At 33.7% G+C, this 23,874-nt stretch overlaps 1 protein-coding gene across 1 annotated transcript; it reads right to left on the minus strand.

Annotated features, from left to right (window-relative positions):
* Positions 1 to 301: 301 nt before the first annotated feature.
* LOC141597010 (serine/threonine-protein kinase BSK1-like) lies at positions 302 to 9,024 on the minus strand. The gene is made up of 9 exons (XM_074417308.1): positions 8,434 to 9,024; positions 7,918 to 8,053; positions 6,740 to 6,873; positions 6,324 to 6,429; positions 6,092 to 6,177; positions 3,789 to 3,977; positions 3,119 to 3,283; positions 2,919 to 3,032; positions 302 to 716 (listed from the first exon to the last, which is right to left on the minus strand). The coding sequence occupies exons 1-9, from the start codon at positions 8,728 to 8,730 to the stop codon at positions 483 to 485; spliced, it is 1,461 nt and encodes a 486-aa protein (XP_074273409.1). The 5' UTR covers positions 8,731 to 9,024; the 3' UTR covers positions 302 to 482.
* Between the last annotated feature and the right edge of the window lie 14,850 nt (positions 9,025 to 23,874).

Raw genomic sequence — 23,874 nt, forward strand, 5'->3', positions numbered from 1 at the left:
CTGCCAAAAAAAAAAAAAAAAAATTGGTTCAATTTCAATTCACTTCAGAGGTCAGACTAAACCGGATTTGGATAGTATTTGAGATACTCATAGTCCCATACCAGGTGAGTTATTCATGATATCAATTCAAAATTTTAATATTTTAAATTGGTTGGACACATTACAATTTACGAACCCACAAAGGTGTCGTGACACGAGTAGTTGCCGGTAAGTGGAACCTACACCCCTGTTCTTTAGTCCCAACTGCAGCCTTGTTAGGTATTACCCTCCCCCAAAATTGTGATGTATTATGTCTGAGATGTACTTGTAAACTCGACATTATTTTACCCATTTTAGACAAAAAAGTGGCACACCATCAATACACAAGAAATACATACACCCAACATACACCTCTAACTAGAGAAACTAAACGAATAATTGAACAATTTATGAAAAATAAAAAATGTACAGTGGATTGGTCCTCAGCTTCTTTTCGAATTACGTTATCGTTTATCTTCCAACTGAGAAGCCTCGTTCAACATGTCGGCGGCATCCTTGTGCATGTCAAGCTTCGAAAGGGCAACTGATTGTAAGTAGAATGCTGTTGACCAGTCCGGATATACACATTGTGCTTGCATTGCATCTCTTAGAGCTGCGTCCGGTTGGTCCATGAACAGATTGCAAAGACTCCTCCGAGCATAAACAGTCGGAGATACCATTGTTCCAACATCTAAGAACTGCACCAAGTTTTGGATTTTGAGGTTATGGGCTAACAAGTGTTTCCAGTATTAACCTTACAAATTCTTGCAGAAGGCAGACTAGGCAACAAATTTATTGTTAAACCTTTTTAATTACTTGGTTAATTAAATAATTATTTGGCTTGTTCCAAGAGTACAAGTTTATGTTCGACTGTCTTACTAGTATTAGACTCCGAAAGCGACATGTGTAGCTCATCTCTCTTACTTTTTTTGCATAGTGGTAGAAGGTCATAGCTCACCAAATCAGGTAATCCGTCAATTCAATTGCATTAACTACGGTTGCAATTGAACCAAAGGTTTAAGAGATGGAAAATATGTGAGAACTGAGAAAAAATGAGGTGGCACATAGCCACATAAGAGTGTCTTTTTTATGTTTTTCCATGGGACAGATTAGATAGTGAGACACTTTCACACTACGTTTTAAAATGAGTAAATCGTGAACCACTCCCTTTTCAAAATAATATTATACTTCCTCCATTACTTTATATATGACATTTTTGTTTTATGAGATAAGCCTTTGACTTTCAGTTATATAAAAATATAATCTAGAAAAAATTATGAAAATTATCATTAGATTCGTCATGAATTTTGCTTTCATAAGAGTATACATTTCATATTATTAGCTCATATAGTTTGCGGGATATTGAAGAGAAGTGAGCTTCATTCTCGTATATAAAATAATGGATGGAGTATGTGACATACTACCCACGCGGCCACGCGTCTTCTCCTGCCAAAAAAAGTCAATGTTCTATCTATTGAATCTCAGAGGCACTTGACTTCTTGTTACCCTCCTTTTCTAACCCTCGAGTTATTATAACCCCTAGCTTTTACTTCATTTCCCCCCCATTAACACTCCTCATTCCTCCCTAGTCCCTCCTCTGTCTTCAATCTCAACAACTGACAGTATCTCATCTGATAAGTGTCATTTTTTCTAGCATTTTGTTGCATTTCTAAACATTAATCTCATATTGAAACGTTGCCCATAGTTTAACATTTACACAAATTCTCATTTGCGACGGGTCAAATAAAACCCACATGGGTAGATAAAAGACAAGTCATTTGTGATTCCCTAGGCACTCTAATTTTTGTCTTATCTATACATGTGGGTGATACTTAATCCGTCACAAGACAAGAGAGACTTACTGTAATATTTATTGTTGCTTCATGTTTTGTAGCTGCCTGATGTTTTTAATTGTTTCATCTATTTATTAATTTTGTTCAAACTTTAAAATGTTTGATAAATGCGATGTTTGTATATCTTAGCTTAATTTTTTATTGTTGTTTACTTTTACTTTTACTTTAACTGGGTCTCCGGATTTTAGAAATCAACTGGTTATCACATGCCTCCAAGGATCAATGGCCGGATAGTTGACTTTCTTGGCCAGAGACTGCCTTGGGGTAGTGTTTCACATAAAAATAGATTTGTAAGTGGTGAGTTTGCAAGGTATTTTTTGTAAGGAAGTGTTTCACAAATCAACTACTCCCTCCTAGTCGCTCATTTCTTCCCTTTTTCCTTTTTCACGGTAGTCGGATTTTCTTCCCTCTTTCCTTTTTTGGAAAGGTTTGTGTGGTCCAAAATCATTTGCATGTGGGGCAGAGTGTTTTGTGTGGTCTAAAATCATTTCCTTATTTCTTGTGCAAAATGGAAGGGGAAGAAATGAGCGACTAGGAGGGAGCATTTTAAAAGGTATAGTGTCTAGCAATTGATCTTTTTGTCTTACCCAAAATGGGAATGTAACGAACTGGCTCATATGTCCCACAAAGGAACATGTAATAATTCAAAATGAATAAAGGGAATAGTTACTAAACCTATGATAAAGAGACTTGATAAACATAGGTTTTGATTAAACAATGCTCCCAAGTTATCCTAGATCAATGCAATTACCCTAGGCATAAACATATAGGAATATACATATAGGAATATACAATAATAAGATCTATTAGTGTAAATATTGACGACTATTTACACTAATAAGATCTTCAACAACTTCATTACTCCCTCTATTCGCTCAAAGTTCATACATTACCCCACATATATTACCCAAATGTATGGAATTGGCGTGAATGGAGTACTATTTATGAAAGAGCTATTTCTCACTAGCACTATTCAATTTCTCAACCTTTTGTTTCTAGGGGAACTGTGGGAAGGGAGTGGAAAGAAAAGATGGAAAGTCTGCGGACCTGTGAATAGCAGTCTATGGCAGTTTTGAAATCCTTATCGCGAAATGACTGATCGCCACGCTTTCTAGCTTCCAAAATGTCTCTCATTTGTTGTGTCCATTCTTGAAAAGATAACTGAGCCATTACCAAAAAACAAGGACAATGAATTAAGTACAAAAACCAGGATCGTAAATCCAAATGGCAGATTTTCGGTTTATCACCTCATTGGTTCCTTCATCATCTTTGTAGTGGGTCGAAACTAGTATTTGGTGGATTGCTGTGAGGTCCAACCTAGAACAAGCATCTCCCATTGGAGAAAGAGGTTGCGGAGGTGTAGGAGGTGCATCCTCGGGCTTTGGTATCCCCAACATCAAATAAGAAGGAACCTGAAAGGTGGAAACAGTGACTGGTATTGTCATAGGCCCCTAAACTCGGGAAAATTTGTTGCTAAAATAACATCACAATGGATTTGTTAACCACTCACAACATAATTTTTCTTCCTTACAAAGAGTGAGGTGTTAAGCTAAAAAGTAGAAATCAAACTGAATATAAATTTTTATTAACTTGGTTACACCAAATCAATTTTGTTACTGTACCAGGAAAATATTCTGCCCTTAACTCGGGAGTATCCATATATAGCATATTTCCAATAAATTTGAATGTTAAAGTTGTCAAACCCAAACTCACTGGACTCATTACTCAGGATGACGACAAAGATCAAGAGAATGCCATACATAAGGGAAAAGTTTGAAGCCAAAAAACTACGCAAATGTTATAAGATCGTATAAATTAATGTGAATCAGAGAAAGGCCTATCTCTATAAAGCTAAAAGAACAAAAGATGTAAGTTGGAACAACAGTAGTTGAAGTTAGTTGAACGATGACCACTTACATTAGCCTTACTCTGCAGAGGACCAAGTGTTGTAACCAAGTCTTTAACATTTGGGCGCTCTCTTGGCTCGTACTGCAGGCATTGAGACGCAAGATTGAAAACAATTGTGGCCTCTTCATTAGAGAAATTGCCTTCCAGGTGCGAGTCCATTAGAACAACAATATTTTGGCCACGTATCATGTCAAGAGCCTGGAGAACAGATCAAATATTTTATTCTGACAAAACATAAGTTCGAACCCATCATAATGTTAGGTAACTATTGGGACATACCAACAATGAGGCTATTATCACAGCATAAAAGAAACGAGGAGGATTGAAAGTTTGAAACATCACAACCGTCAAGAAAAGAACATTCAAAGTATTTAAGTAACAAATGAGATTGTTTTGCACAGAACCACACTTATTCATGAAATACGAGTAGCTCGTAACTAATTGAACACATCTAATTTTTAGCTGAATACATGATAAAGACATTCCAAGAGACTCATTTTGGTAACCTCACACCTGTAAATTTAATATGAAAGATTCTTAAATGGGCCAGACAACAGATTTAAATTGCTAGCGGAGGCAGTTTAGACATAGAGCAAACTTTAGACCGAGATACAAAACACTCGGAATAGGGGAAAGGAAACATAATCATCTCAATAGAAGTGTATCCAACCTCTGGAGCTTCACTCATAATGGCAAATCTTAATATTTACTTTTGTGGGTTATGACCCAAAAAATCTAGCCCAACTCATTATGTCATGCTTCTTTGTTTTTGAGGATAAGGATACGTGTTTTGGAATGCCTTGTATGTCATGGTGGCGTGGATTATGCAAAGTTGGAAGCAGAGCACACTGAAGCAGCCGAACATCACAAGAAAAACAGAACTCGTTTTGTGCTGATACACAAGCAAGAACAGAATTTTGTAGTGAGTTTTCAAAAAGGAGACTTGTCTTGATTAGTGCGTTGTCGTACTGCTGGTGCAAGGCGATTGTGATCGAGATTCTTGTAACGAGATGATACAATCGGTCAGTACAAGAGTTTTGTAAGCATGGTGTTTTATGCACAGTAGCTTCAAGGCCGTCTAAGAGGCGGTTTCACTGCGAGAAAAGGGGACTCAAAATACTCGATTTCAAAACGAAAGTCAAGTTAATCCTCAACCAAAGTACAAAGTACCCAAAAATGGCGTTACCCACAAAGCCACAAAGTAAGCCAATTTTCTCTCAACCACATTACAATTAATCTTCTAAACATGACCGTTTCTTCTTCCTATTCCATATTTCCAGGAAATCCAGTCAATTAAATGGTGGTTTCCTAAAATAATACCAAGTCTCTTATCTTTTGCTATTGATTCTTTCCCCTCTTCATATTAGAGAAGATCAGAAGGGTTTCATTTTTTCATCGGTGTCCATAACAAAGAATATAGTTAAATTCATCCTCACTTTGAAGGACAGCCTTGCTTAACTGACTGAAAGTTTAACATCTATCTTTTGAAGATTGTGTTGAGATTATGTAGTCTATATACTCCTTCCGCCGCAGTCATTTGTTTACCTATCCCATTTTAGGACGTCTCATTCATTTGTTTACCTTTCTATATTGGAAATATTTTTGATGAGTAATTTGATCATCCACATGTATTATTGTCCACTTGTCATCTAATAACATTGACCACAAATGGTTCTCCCCTCTCGGTCTTTGTGCCATAAGCAAAGGTAAACAAATAACCGGGATGGCGGGAGTATTTATTTAGAAAAAAATTGCATAATACAGTTTTTGTGTTAAGCAAGTCCATTTTGTATTACATAATACAGTTTCCTTATTGCATAATTAATTTTGTTGTGAAGCAAGTTAATTTTGTATTACATAATACAGTTTCCTTATGATTTAGGCCCTCATTTTGATATTTAGAACATTGCCTCTCAAATCCATTAGACGGCCCTGGGTTACTTTGTAGGCGGTCGGTAAATTGGTGCTGATTTTCAATGGCACCAGGACTTAGCTTTAGTGTTCCTAACTTATTGTGGGTTCCGAATCGGTGTATAATTCAGACCTAATAGTATTCTTATAGTGAATAACTCGATCTTTGGTTGGGTTTACCTTCATCTTTGAGGAATTGCCACACAAGGTGTTGACCCTAAACTGTGTCAATTTATTATTGTTTGCTGTTGACTTGACTTTAACATTGACTAGTCGGTAGGTTCTTCTGTTGCAAGTCAGAAGTTGGTGCTAAGTTCCCGAAATCATTAACATAATAATAAGAAGTACAATATCTTCATGTTCCAAAAAATATTAATACATACAGGATTCCACGCACTTACATGACTTGGAGGAATATGCTTTCCCGTCAGAAGATCTAAAAGAACTGTTCCAAAGCTGAAGATAACACTTTCCGGAGTAACTCTTCCTACATTAACACCATAGTTGTAAAGCGGTCATTTTTCTTTATTACATTATAGTCTAAAACCGAAGAATATTTGAATTCTTGGGCTGGCAATGGAAATTTCAGGGTTCGGACTAATGAACAATATGCTCTGAATAATAACTAGTTACCATTTCTAAGATACTCTGGTGGCGTGTAAGCAAGATTGGTGCTATAACTTTTTCCATCACGGCTGTTCTTCATCAGGCCAAAACAGGAAAGTCGTGGATCGCCACTCTGCGACACAAGTGTTCACACACAAAAGTATGAAAAAAGAAGTTTACGAAAAAAAAAGCATTTACATCACAGAAACTCGCCAACTTTCCACATAGCAAATTCAGACTATATGCATAGCAAAACTGTGCATCTCAACAGAGTGAAGTAGCATCAATAACTTCTGAGTAAAAAAAAGCCTTGGTAGCGATAAAGAAAGATAATTAATCAGGTTATATCCAATTATCTATGATTAAGTGAAGATAAAAGATAGCGCATTCACAACTGAAACGGTTGATAATACTCCACAGTGATACTGTAAAGTGCTAAGTACCTCATCAAAAAGAACTCTGTATGCATTTAAGTCGTGATACAGTGGACGACCTTCTGTGCTGCAGTATTCCAGTGCTTCAGCAATATATAACGCAACTCTTAATCGCATAGCCCACTCAAGGGTTTGATTCTCCCCTGTCAAGCATGAAAGCTCGTACACATCAGCTTACATACACAGATAAGTGAAACGGTGTAAAATATGACGCCATTAAATTATACTTTTGATGCCATAATCTTGATAGGGATGCTTACAAACAAAAATTAAATGTTTACATATTTATCCCATTGATATCATCAAAAACAACCAAACAAGGCATTCAACTAAGTTATGAGTTTAGACTTAATTAGGTGAAGTCCACAGTCTTCCTGCAAATCTTCAAAGGTGTAATGAATGAATTTGATCTACATGATCTTTTAATCGAGTTGAAATAAATGCGATACTAATCCTTACTCACTTTAGCAAATTTGATAAACAATTTCACTTGAGGCCTTGGGGGTGTCCTAAGGGGTATGAATGAGTAATTGAGTCAGCTTAGAGCATCTATAAAACATAGTGACCAACAATTATGAAATACACAAATACTATATTTTTGGAGGGGGTTGGGGGAACCCTAATGGGAGTGCATTGACACCATCCACACCAAGGTCTTAGGTATGCATCCCTCTAAGAGCTTACAACTAGAAATTAGTTGAAAATCACAACGTGATCGGAAGTCATGATTTCAAGCAAAACAAAATGCTGTCTATTATCAGATCTCTCATATAGTCAGATTACACTTTCAAACACGCCAAAATGCATCAATAATTTGCCAATAAATGAACTGTATCCTTACTTTAGATACCAATTTCTCGCCACAAAACACCATTACCCTAGTGACTCAAAGGCTTTCTGTCCACGGCAGGTGTCCTTGTCCGTATAGGGCATAGGCGAGGCAGTCTCAAGAGGGAAAATTGCGTAAGACTTGCATTAAACGACATAATAAAAAGAAGAGCAGATAATTACTAATTTTTCTTTTTTCCAATGTCTCCACTCTCCATCCCTTAACAATGCCCAAAAACACCGACAGTAAACCAAGTAAAATAGGATTGAAATACCGAAAAACACATAATGAATGCATTGCTGAATTATAACGCGTCGTCAAAATGAACCTAGAAAACAATAATTCAGTAGAGACGTACAATGAAATAAATGCTTAGCAAGGGTATCATTAGGCATGAATTCTGCGACGAGCAACCTCTCATCCCCATCACAACAATACCCAATCAAAGTTGCCAACTTCTTGTGCCTCAACTTCCCAACTCCCTTTGCTTCCTCCTATACACACACAATAAAATCAATCAAAGAAAACCACTTAATTAATCAACAACAATAACTACATCCAATAACAATCTCACTCCAACATATGCAGCGGCCGAGCCACGGGTCTAGCAGGGGCTCTTCTCTAACAAGGTAAACATTGAAATATTTTAGTTAATTTTTCGGTTTCAAGTCACTATTTTTTCTTTTGTGGTAATCGGAGCTACTCACGTACCAGCTACGCTAGCTGACATTGTAACTAATTTCACTACTAAATTCAAATCATGAGTCCGCCATTAACAGATAAACTAACAAAAGATCATTAAAATTACATAAAACCCTAGAAATGATTAAAAAAACACAAAAACAAATTAACTGAAGGAAATGAAAGGTCATACAGCAAATTGTTTAGGATCAGGCCATGCAAGCTTGGAAAACTTTTTGACAGCGATCTTCCGGCGATTAGCGAGGCGGCCAGCGTAAACGACGTTAGGCGCTTTCTGGCCGCCTTCGGAAACGATAGACTCGGAGCTGAAGTTGTCGGTGGCAGACTTGAGTTCCGCTAGCGTGAACTCCGTGAACTCCCGGCCGCCAACGCTGGCGGTGGCGGTGGCGGTGGCGGCGGTGGCAGGTTTGCCGTTGGCGTGATAGAGGGAATGTTTAGGTGGGGTCAAGGTTGAACTAAAGCACCCCATGGAAGAAATAGAAGAATGAGGAAATTATTAAAGAGAATATAAGAAACAGGGGGGAATAGCAGCTAGAGAATGATTGAGTGATCTCTCTATCTTTCAGGTTTTGTTGTAGGTGAGGAAATAAAGGAACTTCAGTTGACTTAGTGAAGGATTAATTAATATTTAGTTACTCTTAAACGAATATATCTGTCTTAATCATTCTTATTACCACTTTATCTTATTTATATGGAATAATACACGTTGTATTTTTAGTAGCAATGAAAGCTGCAATCGCTAGTTTTGGTACACCGTTGATCCATTTATTACTAAACCACTTTTGATCTAATATATGAGAATGTGAGATTTATACAACAGTTGGTTTTACTACCTTTTGAACTAGCTTTTTGGACGACTTTTCTCATTATCTATATCACCGAGTATCATTGACTATAAAATCGTAGAAGTAAGGAGGCTAGTAGAGATAAATGTCGATATAACAGAAAAAAACTATGACCGTATTAGTTAAAAATTTAGATTTTATTTTTTAATATACTCCCTTCGCATCATTTGTTTACCTATTCTATATTTGGGTGTCTCATTTATTTATTGACCTTTCTATACTGAGAATGTTTTTAAGGTAATTTGATCATCTACATAACCTACCGTACAATTGTCGTTTAATCACAATATTCACAAATGGTTATCTCCTCTCTTCTTATTCTTTGTGCTAAATTAAAGGTAAACAAATAACCAAATTAAAGGGAGAATTTTTATGATACTAATAATTAGTTTTCGCTTAAAAAGTTGATCGTTTAAAAAATTAAAATGAGTGATATAAATACTAGGTTAATGGTCAATTTAGTGAAAGAGAGATATTAAGGATTGGTGGGTGAAGCATAAATTTTGATTAGTTTGGGTGTGAGGTCGTCACCAAGTACAACTCAACATTGCCAAGTTGCAAGCTCGACGTGTGAACGGGTATAGTTTTCTTGGTCCGTTGACATAGAAGACTTCAATGTCATTCGTAGTCTGTAAGATGATGTATTGATGTGGTGCACTATACTATAAGTAGATAGTATCCCGCGTTTTGCGCGACCTGTTTTAAATTTTCTTTTTTTTATAATTAAAGAAAAATAGTCTATATTTACATTTAAAAGAGAGCTTTTTCGAGGGATTTTAGAACGTCCACATGATCAAAAATTAATTTAGAAAAGTTTCATAAATAATATTTTTCACATAAAAAATAAAGTGGAGAATCTTTTAATTATTATAATATCTATATTTCCTATTTTATATTCATGAGAAGTTTCTAATTTTTATATAAAAACTTTGACATTTCATTTGGCAAAAAAATGTCGTTATAAAAATTATAAAGATAATATAATTAGATTCGTGGTAAAAAAAATGCTTTCATTAGAGTATAGATTTCATATGATTTACACATATTAAAGATAGTGTACTTCTTAATATGTTATATGTTCCACGTTGAAAAACAATGTTAGTGTGGTGATTATAATACGTATAAATTATAGAATTGTCTCACATCGAAAGATTAACATAAGGCGGGTGATCCTATGATTATAAATATGAGTCATCGTTGGAACCTATATACCAACCAAAAATCTTTTGAGTCTCTTAAATATTGTTTTGGAGAGCTCTTAAGAGTTTATATCATTATCTTTACAAAGATGATATATATATATATATATATATATATATATATATATATATATATATATATATATATATATAGAGAGAGAGAGAGAGAGAGGTTCAAGTAAGTCCACAAATTTGGTTGAGTCCCTAAGTCCCATTCTTAGCCAATCATTTCTTAGTGTAACTTTATTACTTTATGAGTGTAACTTTAGTCATTTATTGATTCATGAGTGGAATTTTTGTCTTTAAGGTCATTTTATATATGAAAATTTGAATTTATAAATTGGAATTTATGTAATTTTAACAAAAGTATATGTAACTTTATTTTTTTACGAGTATAACTTTAGTCGTTTTAGTTGTAACTTTAGTCATTTTAGATGTAACTTTAGTCGTATGGTGGTTTCTATACTTTTACAGGTGTAATTTTACCCCTTTTAAGTGTAACTTTAGTCATTGGAGTCGTAACTTTAGTCATAATAGTGAATTGTATGTGAAAATTTGAATTAATATATTTTGTTATTGTAATTTTAGTCCTTTCAACTGTAACTTTTGTCCTTCAAGAGTGTAACTTTAATCAATAAAGGTGTAATTTTATTGACTAACGAGTGTAACTCTAGTCCGTAAATTTGTAACTTTAGTACTCAGAAGTGTAACTTTATGCTAACAAATCTTCTTTCACCATCACCACCATCCTACCACCTCCTACCCCAACCACCACAGCACCACCACCTCCAAACCGCAACAACCAACAACAACACCAACCACTTATTATCGCAGATTTGGAAAAAAAAAAAAAAAGGAGAAGGTGGCAGATCCACCACGACCCACCAGCCGCATATTCCACACCACCACTAGCCGTATCCCACAACACCACCTCCAAACCACAATCAGATTTGAAAAAAAAAAAGGGAGAAGGAGGCGGCAAACCCCACGACCCACTAGCCTCAACACCGCCATTAAAAAGCAACCAACAACACCACCAAAAGCTTTTGATTTTAGATCTGAAAAAAAAAAAGAGAAATGAGAATGGGAGGAAGGCGGCAGACATGGTGGTAGGCGGGAGAAGAGGGAGAAGACGAAAATGGCGGTGGTGGTGCGTCACCATTTCAGATCTGGAAAAAAAATAGGATTTGGTGGTGGAGAGGAGCCTGGCGGCGGCAGGAGAAGGAGAGCGAAATGAAGGTGCGTGGTGGTGGCGTTGGTATGGTGGTGGGGAGGGCGGCACAGATGGAACGGTGGTGGCTTGGTGGGCTGCCGCCTTTTGTGAGAGAAAGTTGAGAGAGAGGTGAGTGAGATGTGAGAGAAGGAGAAATGAGAAAAATAAGAGAGACAATTAGGGTTTGGTTTGTTTTAATCTTGGCCATCCATTTAAATTTAATCTACACCGCTCATCTATTAGATCCAAATGTCTATATTAGGACTTATGGACTCAACCAAAAAAGGTGGACTTACATGATCCTTTCTCATATATATATATATATAGAGAGAGAGAGAGAGGCAAGATCCGGTGAGTTTGCCACTTTTCGTGAGTTACCCCCGCGTATATATACAATTGATTAACAAATTAAAATTAATTGCTCACACAAACAATTCATCGTCGCATACCTCCTTCTCCACTATTCTCTCCTTTCTCTCTCGTTACAAAAAAAAAACATCAACAAAATCAATCAAAATCTTTCAGATTCATCAACAATCTCATCAATTCTTCCCATTTTTTTTGTGATTTCAATCGATTACAGCAAATTCGTTCACAAATTCAATTACTTTAATTGAAACGATCAGTTTTTTCTTCAATTCATAATGAAATTTCGGAAAACCCTAACATATCAAATCAAAACGAAGGTATGAATATGTTACGATTTCGTAGCTAATAATCGAATATCAGTGATTTTCGTAGCTATTGGAGAATAAAAAAAACAAATACTAATCATATTTTTGTATTCTTTTTTTCCGCGATTTTCTTTAAAAACAAGATGAGAATAACAAATACTCATCAGATTTCTGTCTTTTTACGATTTCATGATTAATAACATTAGTAAAGAACGAATTCAACAGAAAATTTGTTGTTTATAACAAATTCTGATAAGATTTCATTATTTTTTGTAATTTGCAGGTGGAATGACGTTGAATTGAACAGGGATAATTGATGCTCAATGGAATAATTGACGTCGCGTAATAGAATAACTGATGTTGTATGATAGAATAATTACGTTACAATAATAAAATAACTTGTTTACTGAGAATAATGTTCTCTGGTATGTATAATTATTTTAATGTAGAAACTCAGTTATTGTAATAAGGAAACGTAGTTATTTTATAGTTAACTCAGTTGTTTACTGAGAATAATGTTCTCTGATATAGATAGTTATTCTAATGTAGAAACTCAGTTATTGTAATGTATAACTCATGTTATTGTATTGAGCTGCAACTCAAATATAGTCAATTTTCTGCAACTCTGGTATTTGTAGTTATTGTAATGTAGAGACACCGTTATTATAATGAATAAAGTCAGTTATTCTATATGTGATTCAGTTATTCACTCGTCAGTTATAGTTATTTTACAATCAAGTTATTTTACAATCCAATTACTTTTTGGGTGTTATGTTAAGTTATATTCTGCTTTTTGATGATTTGCAGGTTGAATCATGATAGCGCGGATAATTGACATTCAACGGAAAATTTTGTGTATATACTTGGTCATTTTTTTGTTAGTTATCATCTTGTTAAATTGAATAACTCGGTTATTGTAATGTAGAAACTCAACTATTGTAATGTAGAAAACTCAGTTATTGTAATATAGGAAGTCTGGTATTTGTACTTAGTCCAGTGTAGAAACTCGGTTATTGTAATGTAAGAACTCAATTATTGTAATGTAAAACTCTGGTATTTGTAGTTATTGTAATGTAAAAACTCAGTTATTGTAATGAGTAAATCGTGTTATTGTATTGAGAAGAAACTCAAATATATTCAAATTTCTATCTTGTGCTTGTTTTTATCTTGTTTAATTGCATAACTAGTCATTCTCGTTCAATCAATAATTGAGATTGGAATGCATTAGCAAAATCTGAAAAATGAAATAATAATATATAGCATGGTTAAAAAAACCACTTACTTTGATTATATAACTATTTTGTTTACAACACATTACACTTAAACATCTCCAACAAGTTATATCTAAGCATTTCAAATAATACATCTAACAATAGTAACATCACAAATATTACATATATTTATCTCTAATACAACGTTTAAAAGTATTTCTTCCAACGAGAACCGTGTTTTGCCGTTGTTTTCACGTTTCTTCCACCGATATTTTTTCCCAACGAGAACCATGTCTTGCCTATTGATGAGGATTGAACCAGCAGACAACAAAAGCTCACTGAAAGAAATAAAAACAAAAATGGGGTAAGCTACAAATAACCATGTAACTGATATACAATAACTACCTATAAGTATTGAAATAACCGTAAAACCACTATAAAATAACTGCATATTTTACAGAAATAAAGCATAGTATTATAACCGACTACAAGCATATTATATAAGGCCACAATAATAACTCCAAATTGAAATAACTAAGTTAAACAATATAATAATTGAGATGTAATATTATTATAATCAACTTAAACAAATTATATAAGAAGACACCATCTTACAACAATTCTTATTTGAAACAACTAAGTGAAATAATACAATAACTAAGTTTGAATAATACAATAACTCGGTTAAAGCAATACAATAACTATTAACAGAATATATTCTAACATAGCAAACAAGAAGTAACTACAAAATACAATAATTGAGTTTGAATAATATAATAACTCGGTTAAAGTAATACAATAATTGTTATTAACAGATTAACCACAAAACCCTAGAAAATATCAAAGATACAAAAACGCAATTGAACTAAAAAAAACTACTCAAACACCTTACAACCAACATGAATATGTAAAAAATCATTTAGAATTTTCATATCAAACTCAAAACTCTATAAATTATTGGAAAAAAAGAGAGAACAAGTAATTTAACAACAAAGACATAAGTACAAACGAATATACAACGAATTAACGAAAATGAAACGGATATTAGATAAGAGCGATAATGAAAACACACAAATCAGATCTAGAAAAACAAAATTAGTACTTACCTATAGTAAAACCGAAGAGAAATACAAGGATGAAGCGAAAGAGACGACGAAATCTCGTTAATTGATGATGAATTTGAACGATTTGTAGCCTGCAGGCTGCAACTTGAGAGAATTTCATGAAGATTGAATTTAATAATTTATACGTATTCTTTTTTTGTTGTTCTGAATTTTTAGATGTGGAAGGAGGAGAGAGAGTGATTTTTTCTAATAATGAGGGAGATTGAGAGAAAAGTGGGTTTTTATAGGTTGAGTAAGATTTAATCTTAGCCATCCATCTTAGATTAGATCAATGGTCTAGATTCAGAGGGGTAACTCACCAATAATGACCCAACTCATATGATCCTACTTCTATATCACTCATTCTCTCCTCCTTCACTAATCCTTCTAATTAATCACTAATTCACATAGAGTCCGTGCTAAAGCACGGAATTTTAGAATGTCATGTGTAGAGAACTTAACAATTAGAGCTAATAATAATAATATATAAATAAACTTTGAATTTTATTTGTAATTATCTACAATTGTTAATGTGTAAAAATACTAAGAATTAAAATAGAATGAATTTTACATTTTTACTCGGAATAAGTTTATGATTAAAATAAGAAGATTGTTAGTTTAATTACAAAAACTTATGCTTATTTTTTACGCATTTGAACAGTAAGTGGATTATGCATCTGATATAGTTTTTGAGCATTAAGATAAAGTTTTTGAGTTTTAATCTAAATTTTTTGAGTTTTATTATAAAGTTTTTGAGTTTATTTACTTAAACTTTGATCTCAAAAAGTTACATTATAAAGTTTTAATCCGTTTATTTACTTATTTTTACGCATTTGAAGCATATAACTATTTTTGTAATGTTTGTTACAATATACGGAGTAACAATTTAAACGGAATAAAAAATTTAAAGAATAAGAAAGTGAAAAGCACACACTGATTTTAATAATATGAGTAAAATCTGCATATGTTTTAAATAGAAAATTTACGACATTTAAGATGCATATATTTGACTAATGAGATAATAATGAATGAAATATATTTGGCCCAGCTATAGAAGTTGCGGTGTTTGATAAAGTTAGGCCCAATTTCTAGTCAAAAGCATTTAGGCGGGAAAATTTTCAGTTTTCTTATTCTTTTAGTTTAAGGAGATTCACTATAACTTCTTTTCCTCTCATCCACTTCTCTCACATATCACACAACTCATCTCCTCTCTCAAACCCCAAAAAATAAAAACCCAAAAAATCCAAATAAATAAAAAACCCCAAAAACCCAAATAAATAAATAAAACCCAAAAAATCCAAATAAATCAAAAAACCCAAAAAATCCAAATAAATAAAAAAACCCAAATAAATCATTCATTCCTCTCTTCCTCATTCACCACCACCCACCACTATCCTACCCGACACCAACCACCGCCACCCACCTCCACCACCGCCGTCAGTAAATTCTATAAACTCGTTTTTTTTTTTTTTTTTTCGTCTCGGTTTTTTTCGTCACTTTTTTTATTCCAGATTTTGTGTTAAATTTGTTGTTTGGGGTCGGTTTATTTTATTTGTTAATTTTTGTTGGTTTTTGTTGTTACTTATTCTTTTCAAATCTCTTCTTGTTATACTTTTTTTTTTAAAATTTCGGGTTTTAAATATCGTTTTTTTTGGTGATATACTTTTTATTTTTACAAATGTCGTTTCTTTAAAATTTGTCTTGTTATATAAATTTTTCAGTTTTAGTCTTTAAATTTAAATGTATATATTTATTTATTTTTTTCTCAAATTTCAATGTTTATAACTCCAATCTCTTGTTTTATAAAATTATTTAAAATTATGTATAAATTCAATCAACATTATGTATAACTTCACTGACATTATGTATAACTTTAATTTATATTATGTACAACTTCAATGATATTGTGTGCAACTTCACCGATATTATGTATAACTTTAATGAACATTATGTATAACTTCACTGATATTATGTATAACTTCACTGACATTATGTATAACTCCACTGACATTATGTATAACTTCACTGACATTATGTATAACTTTAACTTACATTATGTACAACAATGGCTTTGTGTTAGTTTCAAATCTTAATTACATTTAGACAAAAGTTATACTATTATGGATTAAAGTTACACGATTTTTGGACTAAAGTTATACAAAAAAGGACTAAAATTATAATATTATGGACTAAAGTTACACAATTTTGGACTAAAGTTATACTATTATGGACTAAAGTTACACAATTTTGGACTAAAGTTATACAAAAAAGTTATACAAAAAGACTAAAGTTATACAAAAATAGACTAAGTTATACAAAAATGGACTAATGTTATACAAAAACAGACTAAAGTTATACAAAAATGGACTAAAGTTATACAAAAATGGACTAAAGTTATACAAATTTAGTCCAATTTTTTGTATAACTTTAGTCCAAATTTGAATTGATATAAGTACTGTTTGTATAAATTTAGTCCATATTTGTATAACTTTAGTCTGTTTTTGTATAACTTTAATCCATTTTTGTATAACTTTAGTCTTTTTTTGTATAACTTTTAGTCATTTTCGATAAATTATTTGGAATTTATATAATTTTATGTAACTTTAGTCCAATTTTTTGTATAACTTTAGTCCATATTTGTATAACTTTAATCCATATTTGTATAACTTTAAAGTTTAAAGGGTATAACTTTAGTCCATATTTGTATAACTTTACACTTTAATGTTAAAAAGGTATAACTTTAGTCGTAAATAGTCCACCATAATAACAAAAAAACGTTAATCTAACAAAAAAACCCGTAAATCTAAGAAAAAACCAAATATTAAAAAAAAAACAAATAACAATGATTACTGAAGTTGCACATAAGGGCATTGAAGTTGTACACAATGACCACTGAAGTTGTACGAAATCTGAAATAACAAAAAAAGAACCGAAATCTAAAAAAATAAAAAACGAAAACTAAAATGAAAAAACGGAAGCAAAGTGGTAGATCTACAATAATTGAAATAAAATTTGGTGACTGAAGTGTATAAAATTTATATACCGTGTGTATAACTTTAATGCACGCAGTGTATAACTTTAATAGACAAGATGTATAACTTTAGTCCAAAATTTGTGTAACTTCAATTTATACAATGTATAACTTTAGACATTAACAGTATAACTCTATTTTGATTTTTGTATAACTTTAGCCCAAAATATGAAACTTAAAAAAAAAATTAATTTCCTATATAGATCTGAAAATTAAAAAGAAGAAAAACCGTAAAACTAACCAAAACTAGATCTACAATAAAAAACCAAATAACAATGACAAAAAGCAAATAACAATAATAAAAAACCAAATAACAATAACAAAAAACCAAATAACAATAATAAAACCAAATAACCAAATACCAAATAACAATAATAAAAAACAATAAACAAAACAAAAACAAAAAAAATCAAAAAAACAAACACTGATTGAAAACACAAAACAAACAGAGAACACAAAAACAAAAAAAAAAAAAAAAAACACCCTTAGCCACGCAAATCTGAAAAAAAAACAAAAAAAAAATGAATAAACCCGACATCACCAACAACAACCACACACACGAACCACCACAACCAACAACAACCATTCCTCATGCTCAGATCTGAAAAACAAAAAATAGAAAGGAGAAGGGAGTGGCGGCGTCGGGTTGGCCGAGGGCGGCAAGAGGAGCCGAGTATGGTGGTCGGCGTTGTTCGTGGGTTGTGGGGTGGTTCGTGGGTTGTGGGGTGGTTCGTGGTGGTGGAAGGCGGGTTTGGTGGTAGGCGGGTTTGGTGGTGGCGAGGGGAAGGCCGGGTTTGGTGGTAGTCGTGTATGGTGGCAGGCGGGTTTGGTGGTGGCGAGGGGAAGGCCGGTTGTGGGGTTGTTCGTGGGTTGTGGGGTGGTTCGTGGTGGTGGAAGGGTGGTGTTGTCTTGAAGAAGTTGTTTTTTTTTTGGTTTTTTTTGGTTTTTTTTTGTTTTAGTTTATTTTGGTTTGGTTTTTTTTTTTTGAGATAATGGGAGAGAATGAGGGGATGAGAGAAGTGTGAGAGAATGAATAATGAGGAAGTGAGTAGGGAAATTAGAATGAGGAAGGAGTTATACAAGATTAGAAGGAGTTATACAAGGATTAGGGAGGGAGATTAGGTAGGGAGATTTGTGACCCTTCAATGAGATGTAATCTCATCCGTCCATCCCTTCCATCCAAAGGCCCTTATAAGGACTTAGGGCCTCATATGATATGAGGGTCTTACTAGAACCCTTATATATATATATATATATATATATATATATATATATATATATATATATATATATATATATATATATATATATATATATAGAGAGAGAGAGAGAGAGAGAGAGAGAGAGAGAGAGAGAGAGAGAGAGAGAGAGAGAGAGAGAGAGAGAGAGAGAGAGAAGGGTTCTAGTAAGGCCATGATATATATTGAGTACCTAAGTCCTCATAAGAACCTTTGGATGAGGGAAATGGAAGGATGAGATTACATCTCAAATAAGGGTTATAAATCTCTCTCCCTAATCTCCCTTCCTAATCTTCCATAACTCTTCCTAATCATGTATAACTCCTCCCACATTCTTATCTCCCTAATCACTTCCTCATTATTCATTCCCCCTCACTTCTCTCATCCCTTAATTCTCTCTGATTCTCTAAAAAAAAAACCCAAACAAAAAAAAAACCAATCATCTTAATCCCAACAAAAAAAACCAAAAAATAATCATTGTTCTCCCTCACAACCACCAGCCACCAACAACCCCGTCACACCACATCCCTCCCTCACAACCACCAGCCACCGCGCCATCTCGCCACCAAACACCATCACACGCATCTCGCCACCACCACCCCCTGCACCCGACACACCCACGTGGCTCACCACCACAAGCAGCCACGGCACACCAAACACGCATCTCGCCACCACCCACACGCATCTCGCCACCACCAACCCCTGCACCCGACACAACCACGCGTCTCACCACCACAAGCAGCCACACGCATCTCGTTGGTTTTGTTGATTTCAGAATTTTTTTTTAAAAAAAATTTGAGTTCTTTGTTTTTTCCCTTTTAACAGATTTGAGTTTTTTTTTTTAGATTTGAGTTTTTTGTGTGTCGTTGGTTTTGTTGATCCACCATTCCCTTTTAGTTTTTCAGATTTGAGTTTTTTTTAGAGTATATAGTTTCTGGCAACCACACGCATGTGTTGGTTTTGTTGATTTTAGATTTTTTTTTTTTTTTAAATTTGAGTTCCTTGTTTTTTCCCTTTTAATAGATTTGAGTTTTTTTCAGATTTGAGTTTTTTTTGTGTCGTTGGTTTTGTTATTGTTTGTTATTGTTATTTCATTTTTTGGTTGTTATTGTTATTTCATTTTTTGGACTAAAGTTATACATCTTGTCTATTAAAGTTATACACTGCGTGCATTAGAGTTATACACACGATATTTAAATTTGGTTTTTTTATTGTTATTTGGTTTATTTCAGATTTCGGGTTGGGTTGGGTTGTTGGTTTTTTGGTTTTATTATTGTTATTTGGTTTTTTGTTTTTGTTATTATGAGTTTTTTTTGGTTTTTGTTATTATTTAATTTTTTTTCAGATTTATTATTTGTTGATTAATTACGATTTTTCATATTTATTTGGTTTTTTAAAAGTTATACTATTTACGACTAAAGTTATACACTTAAAACATTAAAGTTATACACTGGGTGAATTAAAGTTATACATCTTGTCTATTAAAGTTATACACTGCGTGCATTAAAGTTATACAATTTTGGACTAAAGTTATACAATTTTGGACTGAAGTTGTACTCTTATGGAATAAAGTTATACAATTTTGGACTAAAATTACACAAATTTGGACTGAAGTTATACAAATAAGGACTAAAGTTATACAAATAAGGACTAAAGTTATACAATTTTGGACTAAAGTTATACAAATTTGGACTACAATTATACAAAAAATGATTGAAGTTATACAAATAAGGACAAAAGTTATTCAAATAAGGACTAAAGTTATACAAAAATGGACTAAAGTTATACAAAAAAGGACTGAAGTTATACAAAAATAGACCAAAGTTATACAAAAAAAGAATAAAGTTATACAAAAATTGGACTAAAGTCATACAACAATGGACTAAAGTTATACAAAAATGAACCAAAGTTATACAAAAATAAACCAAAGTTATACAAAAATGGACTAAAGTTATACAAAAAATTGGACTAAAGTTATACAAAAATGAACCAAATTTATATAAAAATGAACCAAAGTTATACAAAAATAGACCAGAGTTATACAAAAATGCACCAAAGTTATACAAAAAATGGACTAAAGTTATACAAAAAATTGGACTAAAGTTATACAAAAATTGGACTAAAGTTATACAAAAATGAACCAAAGTTATACAAAAATGAACCAAAGTTATACAAAAAATGGACTAAAGTTATACAAAAAATTGGACTAAAGTTATACAAAAATGAACCAAAATTATACAAAAATGAACCAAAGTTATACAAAAATAGACCAGAGTTATACAAAAATGCACCAAAGTTATACAAAAAATGGACTAAAGTTATACAAAAAATTGGACTAAAGTTATACAAAAATTGGACTAAAGTTATACAAAAATGAACCAAAGTTATACAAAAATGAACCAAAATTATACAAAAATGAACCAAAGTTATACAAAAATGGACTAAAGTTAGTCCATATTTGTATAACTTTAATCCATATTTGTATAACTTTAGTCCATTTTTGTATAACTTTGGTTCATTTTTGTATAATTTTGGTTCATTTTTGTATAACTTTGGTTCATTTTCGTATAACTTTAGTCCAATTTTTTGTATAACTTTTGTCCAATTTTTGTATAACTTTAGTCTTTTTTTGTATAACTTTGGTCTATTTTTGTATAACTTTGGTTCATGTTTGTATAACTTTAGTCCATTTTTGTATAACTTTGGTTCATTTTTGTATAACTTTGGTCCATTTTTGTATAACTTTAGTCCTTATTTGTATAACTTTAGCCCATATTTGTATAACTTTAATCCATATTTGTATAACTTTGGTTCATTTTTGTATAACTTTGGTTCATTTTTGTATAACTTTAGTCCATTTTTGTATAACTTTAGTCCATTCTTTGTATAACTTTAGTCAATTATAAGATTAAAATCAACAAATTATAAGAATTTTTATATGGCTAAGATTAAAACAACAAATTTTATGAAAAATATTTTAGTAGATCTTAGATGAAAAAAAAGTATCTCATAAAAAAAAACGAGATTTAAAACCCGAAATCTTAAAAAATAGTATAACAAGAAGAGATTTGAGAAAATGAATAAAAAACGAGAAGTAACAAAATAAAAGAAAATAAAAGACAACAACAAAAAATGAATGGAAAAAACAACTCAAAACATGAAAATAAACACCAAACGAAAAAAAAAAAAAAAAAAAAAACCGAGGCGAAAAAAAAAAAAAAAAAAAAAAAAGGTAGCGGCGGTGCGGTGGCGGCGGTGGTGGGTGGTGAGTTGGTGTCGGGTGGGATAGTGGTGGGTGGTGGTGAATGAAGAAGAGAAGAATGAATGATTTATTTGGGTTTTTTGATTTAATTGGATTTTTTGGGTTTTTTGATTTAATTGGATTTTTTGGGTTTTATTTATTTATTTGGGTTTTGGGTTTTTTATTTATTTGGATTTTTTGGGTTTTTATTTTTTGGGGTTTTAGAGAGAAGATGAGTTGTGTGATATGTGAGAAAAGTGGATGAGAGGAAAAGAAGTTATAGTGAATTATTGATTAATTAGAAAGATTAGTGAAGGAGGAGAGAATGAGTGATATTAGTCCATAAACACACTTTTGGAGGTTGATCTTGGCCATCCATCTCCCTCCATCCAATGGCTCACAATAAGACTTATGGACTCAAATATATAAATGGCCTTAGTTGATACTTCCTCTATATATATATATATATATATATATATATATATATATATATCAATACTGATGGGGCATATTCTGCACCGCTGACCAAGTCAACATATTGAGCAAGGTCAAAGACGACCACAGCAAGTCAACGACTTAGACAGCCTAGCCGATGCATCCCATCGGCTGTCGGCTGGTCTCGCATGGCAACCCGCCAAATAAGGGCACATACCCGCGTACTCATATCCAAGACCCCTCGGCGGTGAGTCAACAGGGCCCGCCGGCCTGCCATAGGTCCCTCGGCCGAGGGGTAGATCAGTCTTTCCACCTGCTAGCCACTTGGCCACTTGGCCACTACGTGACAAAAGGTGAAAGTCTATAAATACTCCTCAACCTTCATTGAGGAAAGGATCCACAATTTAACCTAAGAATCACTATTCATCTGGTATTATCTTCCTTATCTCTCTACAATATACATTTAGTCAAGTAACAACAACTTTTCCCATAAGTTTACTGACTTGAGCGTCGGAGTGAGTTCGCTCGGCCCCAAGCCGAGCCCTCAGTTTGTTCATCGTTTCAGGAGACCGAAAGGAGGATTCAAGCAAAGACGTCATTCTACGAGCTACGAGTGGTGACAAATATCTGCTCTGGAATTACACCCGGAACAATTGGTGCCGTCTGTGGGGAACGCTACTAGAAGCTAGTCACATTCATTCCCAAACAAAAAAAAACAAAAACCCACCCAAAAAGCTAAGAAGATGTCGAAACAACAAGACGCAGTCGTGACCGACGAAACCGCACTCTACCAAGATGATACCTTCACCAATTCGGTCGAGTCGCGGCCCTCCACCGTGAGTAATCCAACCGGAATTCGGGATGCCGATAATATCGGACACGCCACGCTTCCCCAACCAGTCACCATCATGGGACATGTGGTTGACGTAGCAAAAACCGAAAATGCTCCTGGACCTAATTGGTAATACGCCTGCTCACACTGTCACGCCGATAAGAGCGGCGGAAACCGTACAGGAGACCAGGGCCCGAAATGTGACTCCGAGAAATTTGAACGGAGCACTAGGAGAAGCTGACCCAGTCAAGTCGCCGGGGGAGCCCAAAGTGGGCGTGGTAGACCTAAGTCCTTCCCGTACTCATGGGAGGACAGCGTCCCCGCAGCACGAACGAGGCTTACCCCAAAGGAGCCAGAGGAGTCCGACTCAGCAGAGTTGGAGAAGAAGTCCGAGTCGAAGAAGGAGTCCTTCCCGCTACGAGGGGAGGAGCCGGATTAGGAATGCGAGGAGCCGATCGCCGCGTGTCGTTCGACACGTGGTCAGACAGCCCCTCAGCGCCTACGTCCTAGAAGTCCAGGTGCCAACTAAGCTCAAGTTGCCACCCATATCATACAAAGGAGATAGTGATCCAGCCGACCACGCCGAGGCTT

Source organism: Silene latifolia, chromosome 8 (assembly GCF_048544455.1).
Source record: "Silene latifolia isolate original U9 population chromosome 8, ASM4854445v1, whole genome shotgun sequence".
In the NCBI taxonomy this organism is placed as follows: domain Eukaryota; kingdom Viridiplantae; phylum Streptophyta; class Magnoliopsida; order Caryophyllales; family Caryophyllaceae; genus Silene; species Silene latifolia.

Bases quoted from the DNA above. Each gene is read 5' to 3' on its own strand.
- LOC141597010 (XM_074417308.1), bottom strand. From the start codon at position 8,730: ATGGGGTGCTTTAGTTCAACCTTGACCCCACCTAAACATTCCCTCTAT. The intron at 6,178-6,323 runs GTAACTAGTTAT...GTGTTAATGTAG, and splicing joins ACCAGAGTATCTTAGAAATG to GAAGAGTTACTCCGGAAAGT. The intron at 717-2,918 runs GTCCGCAGACTT...AACTTGGTGCAG, and splicing joins CCATAGACTGCTATTCACAG to TTCTTAGATGTTGGAACAAT.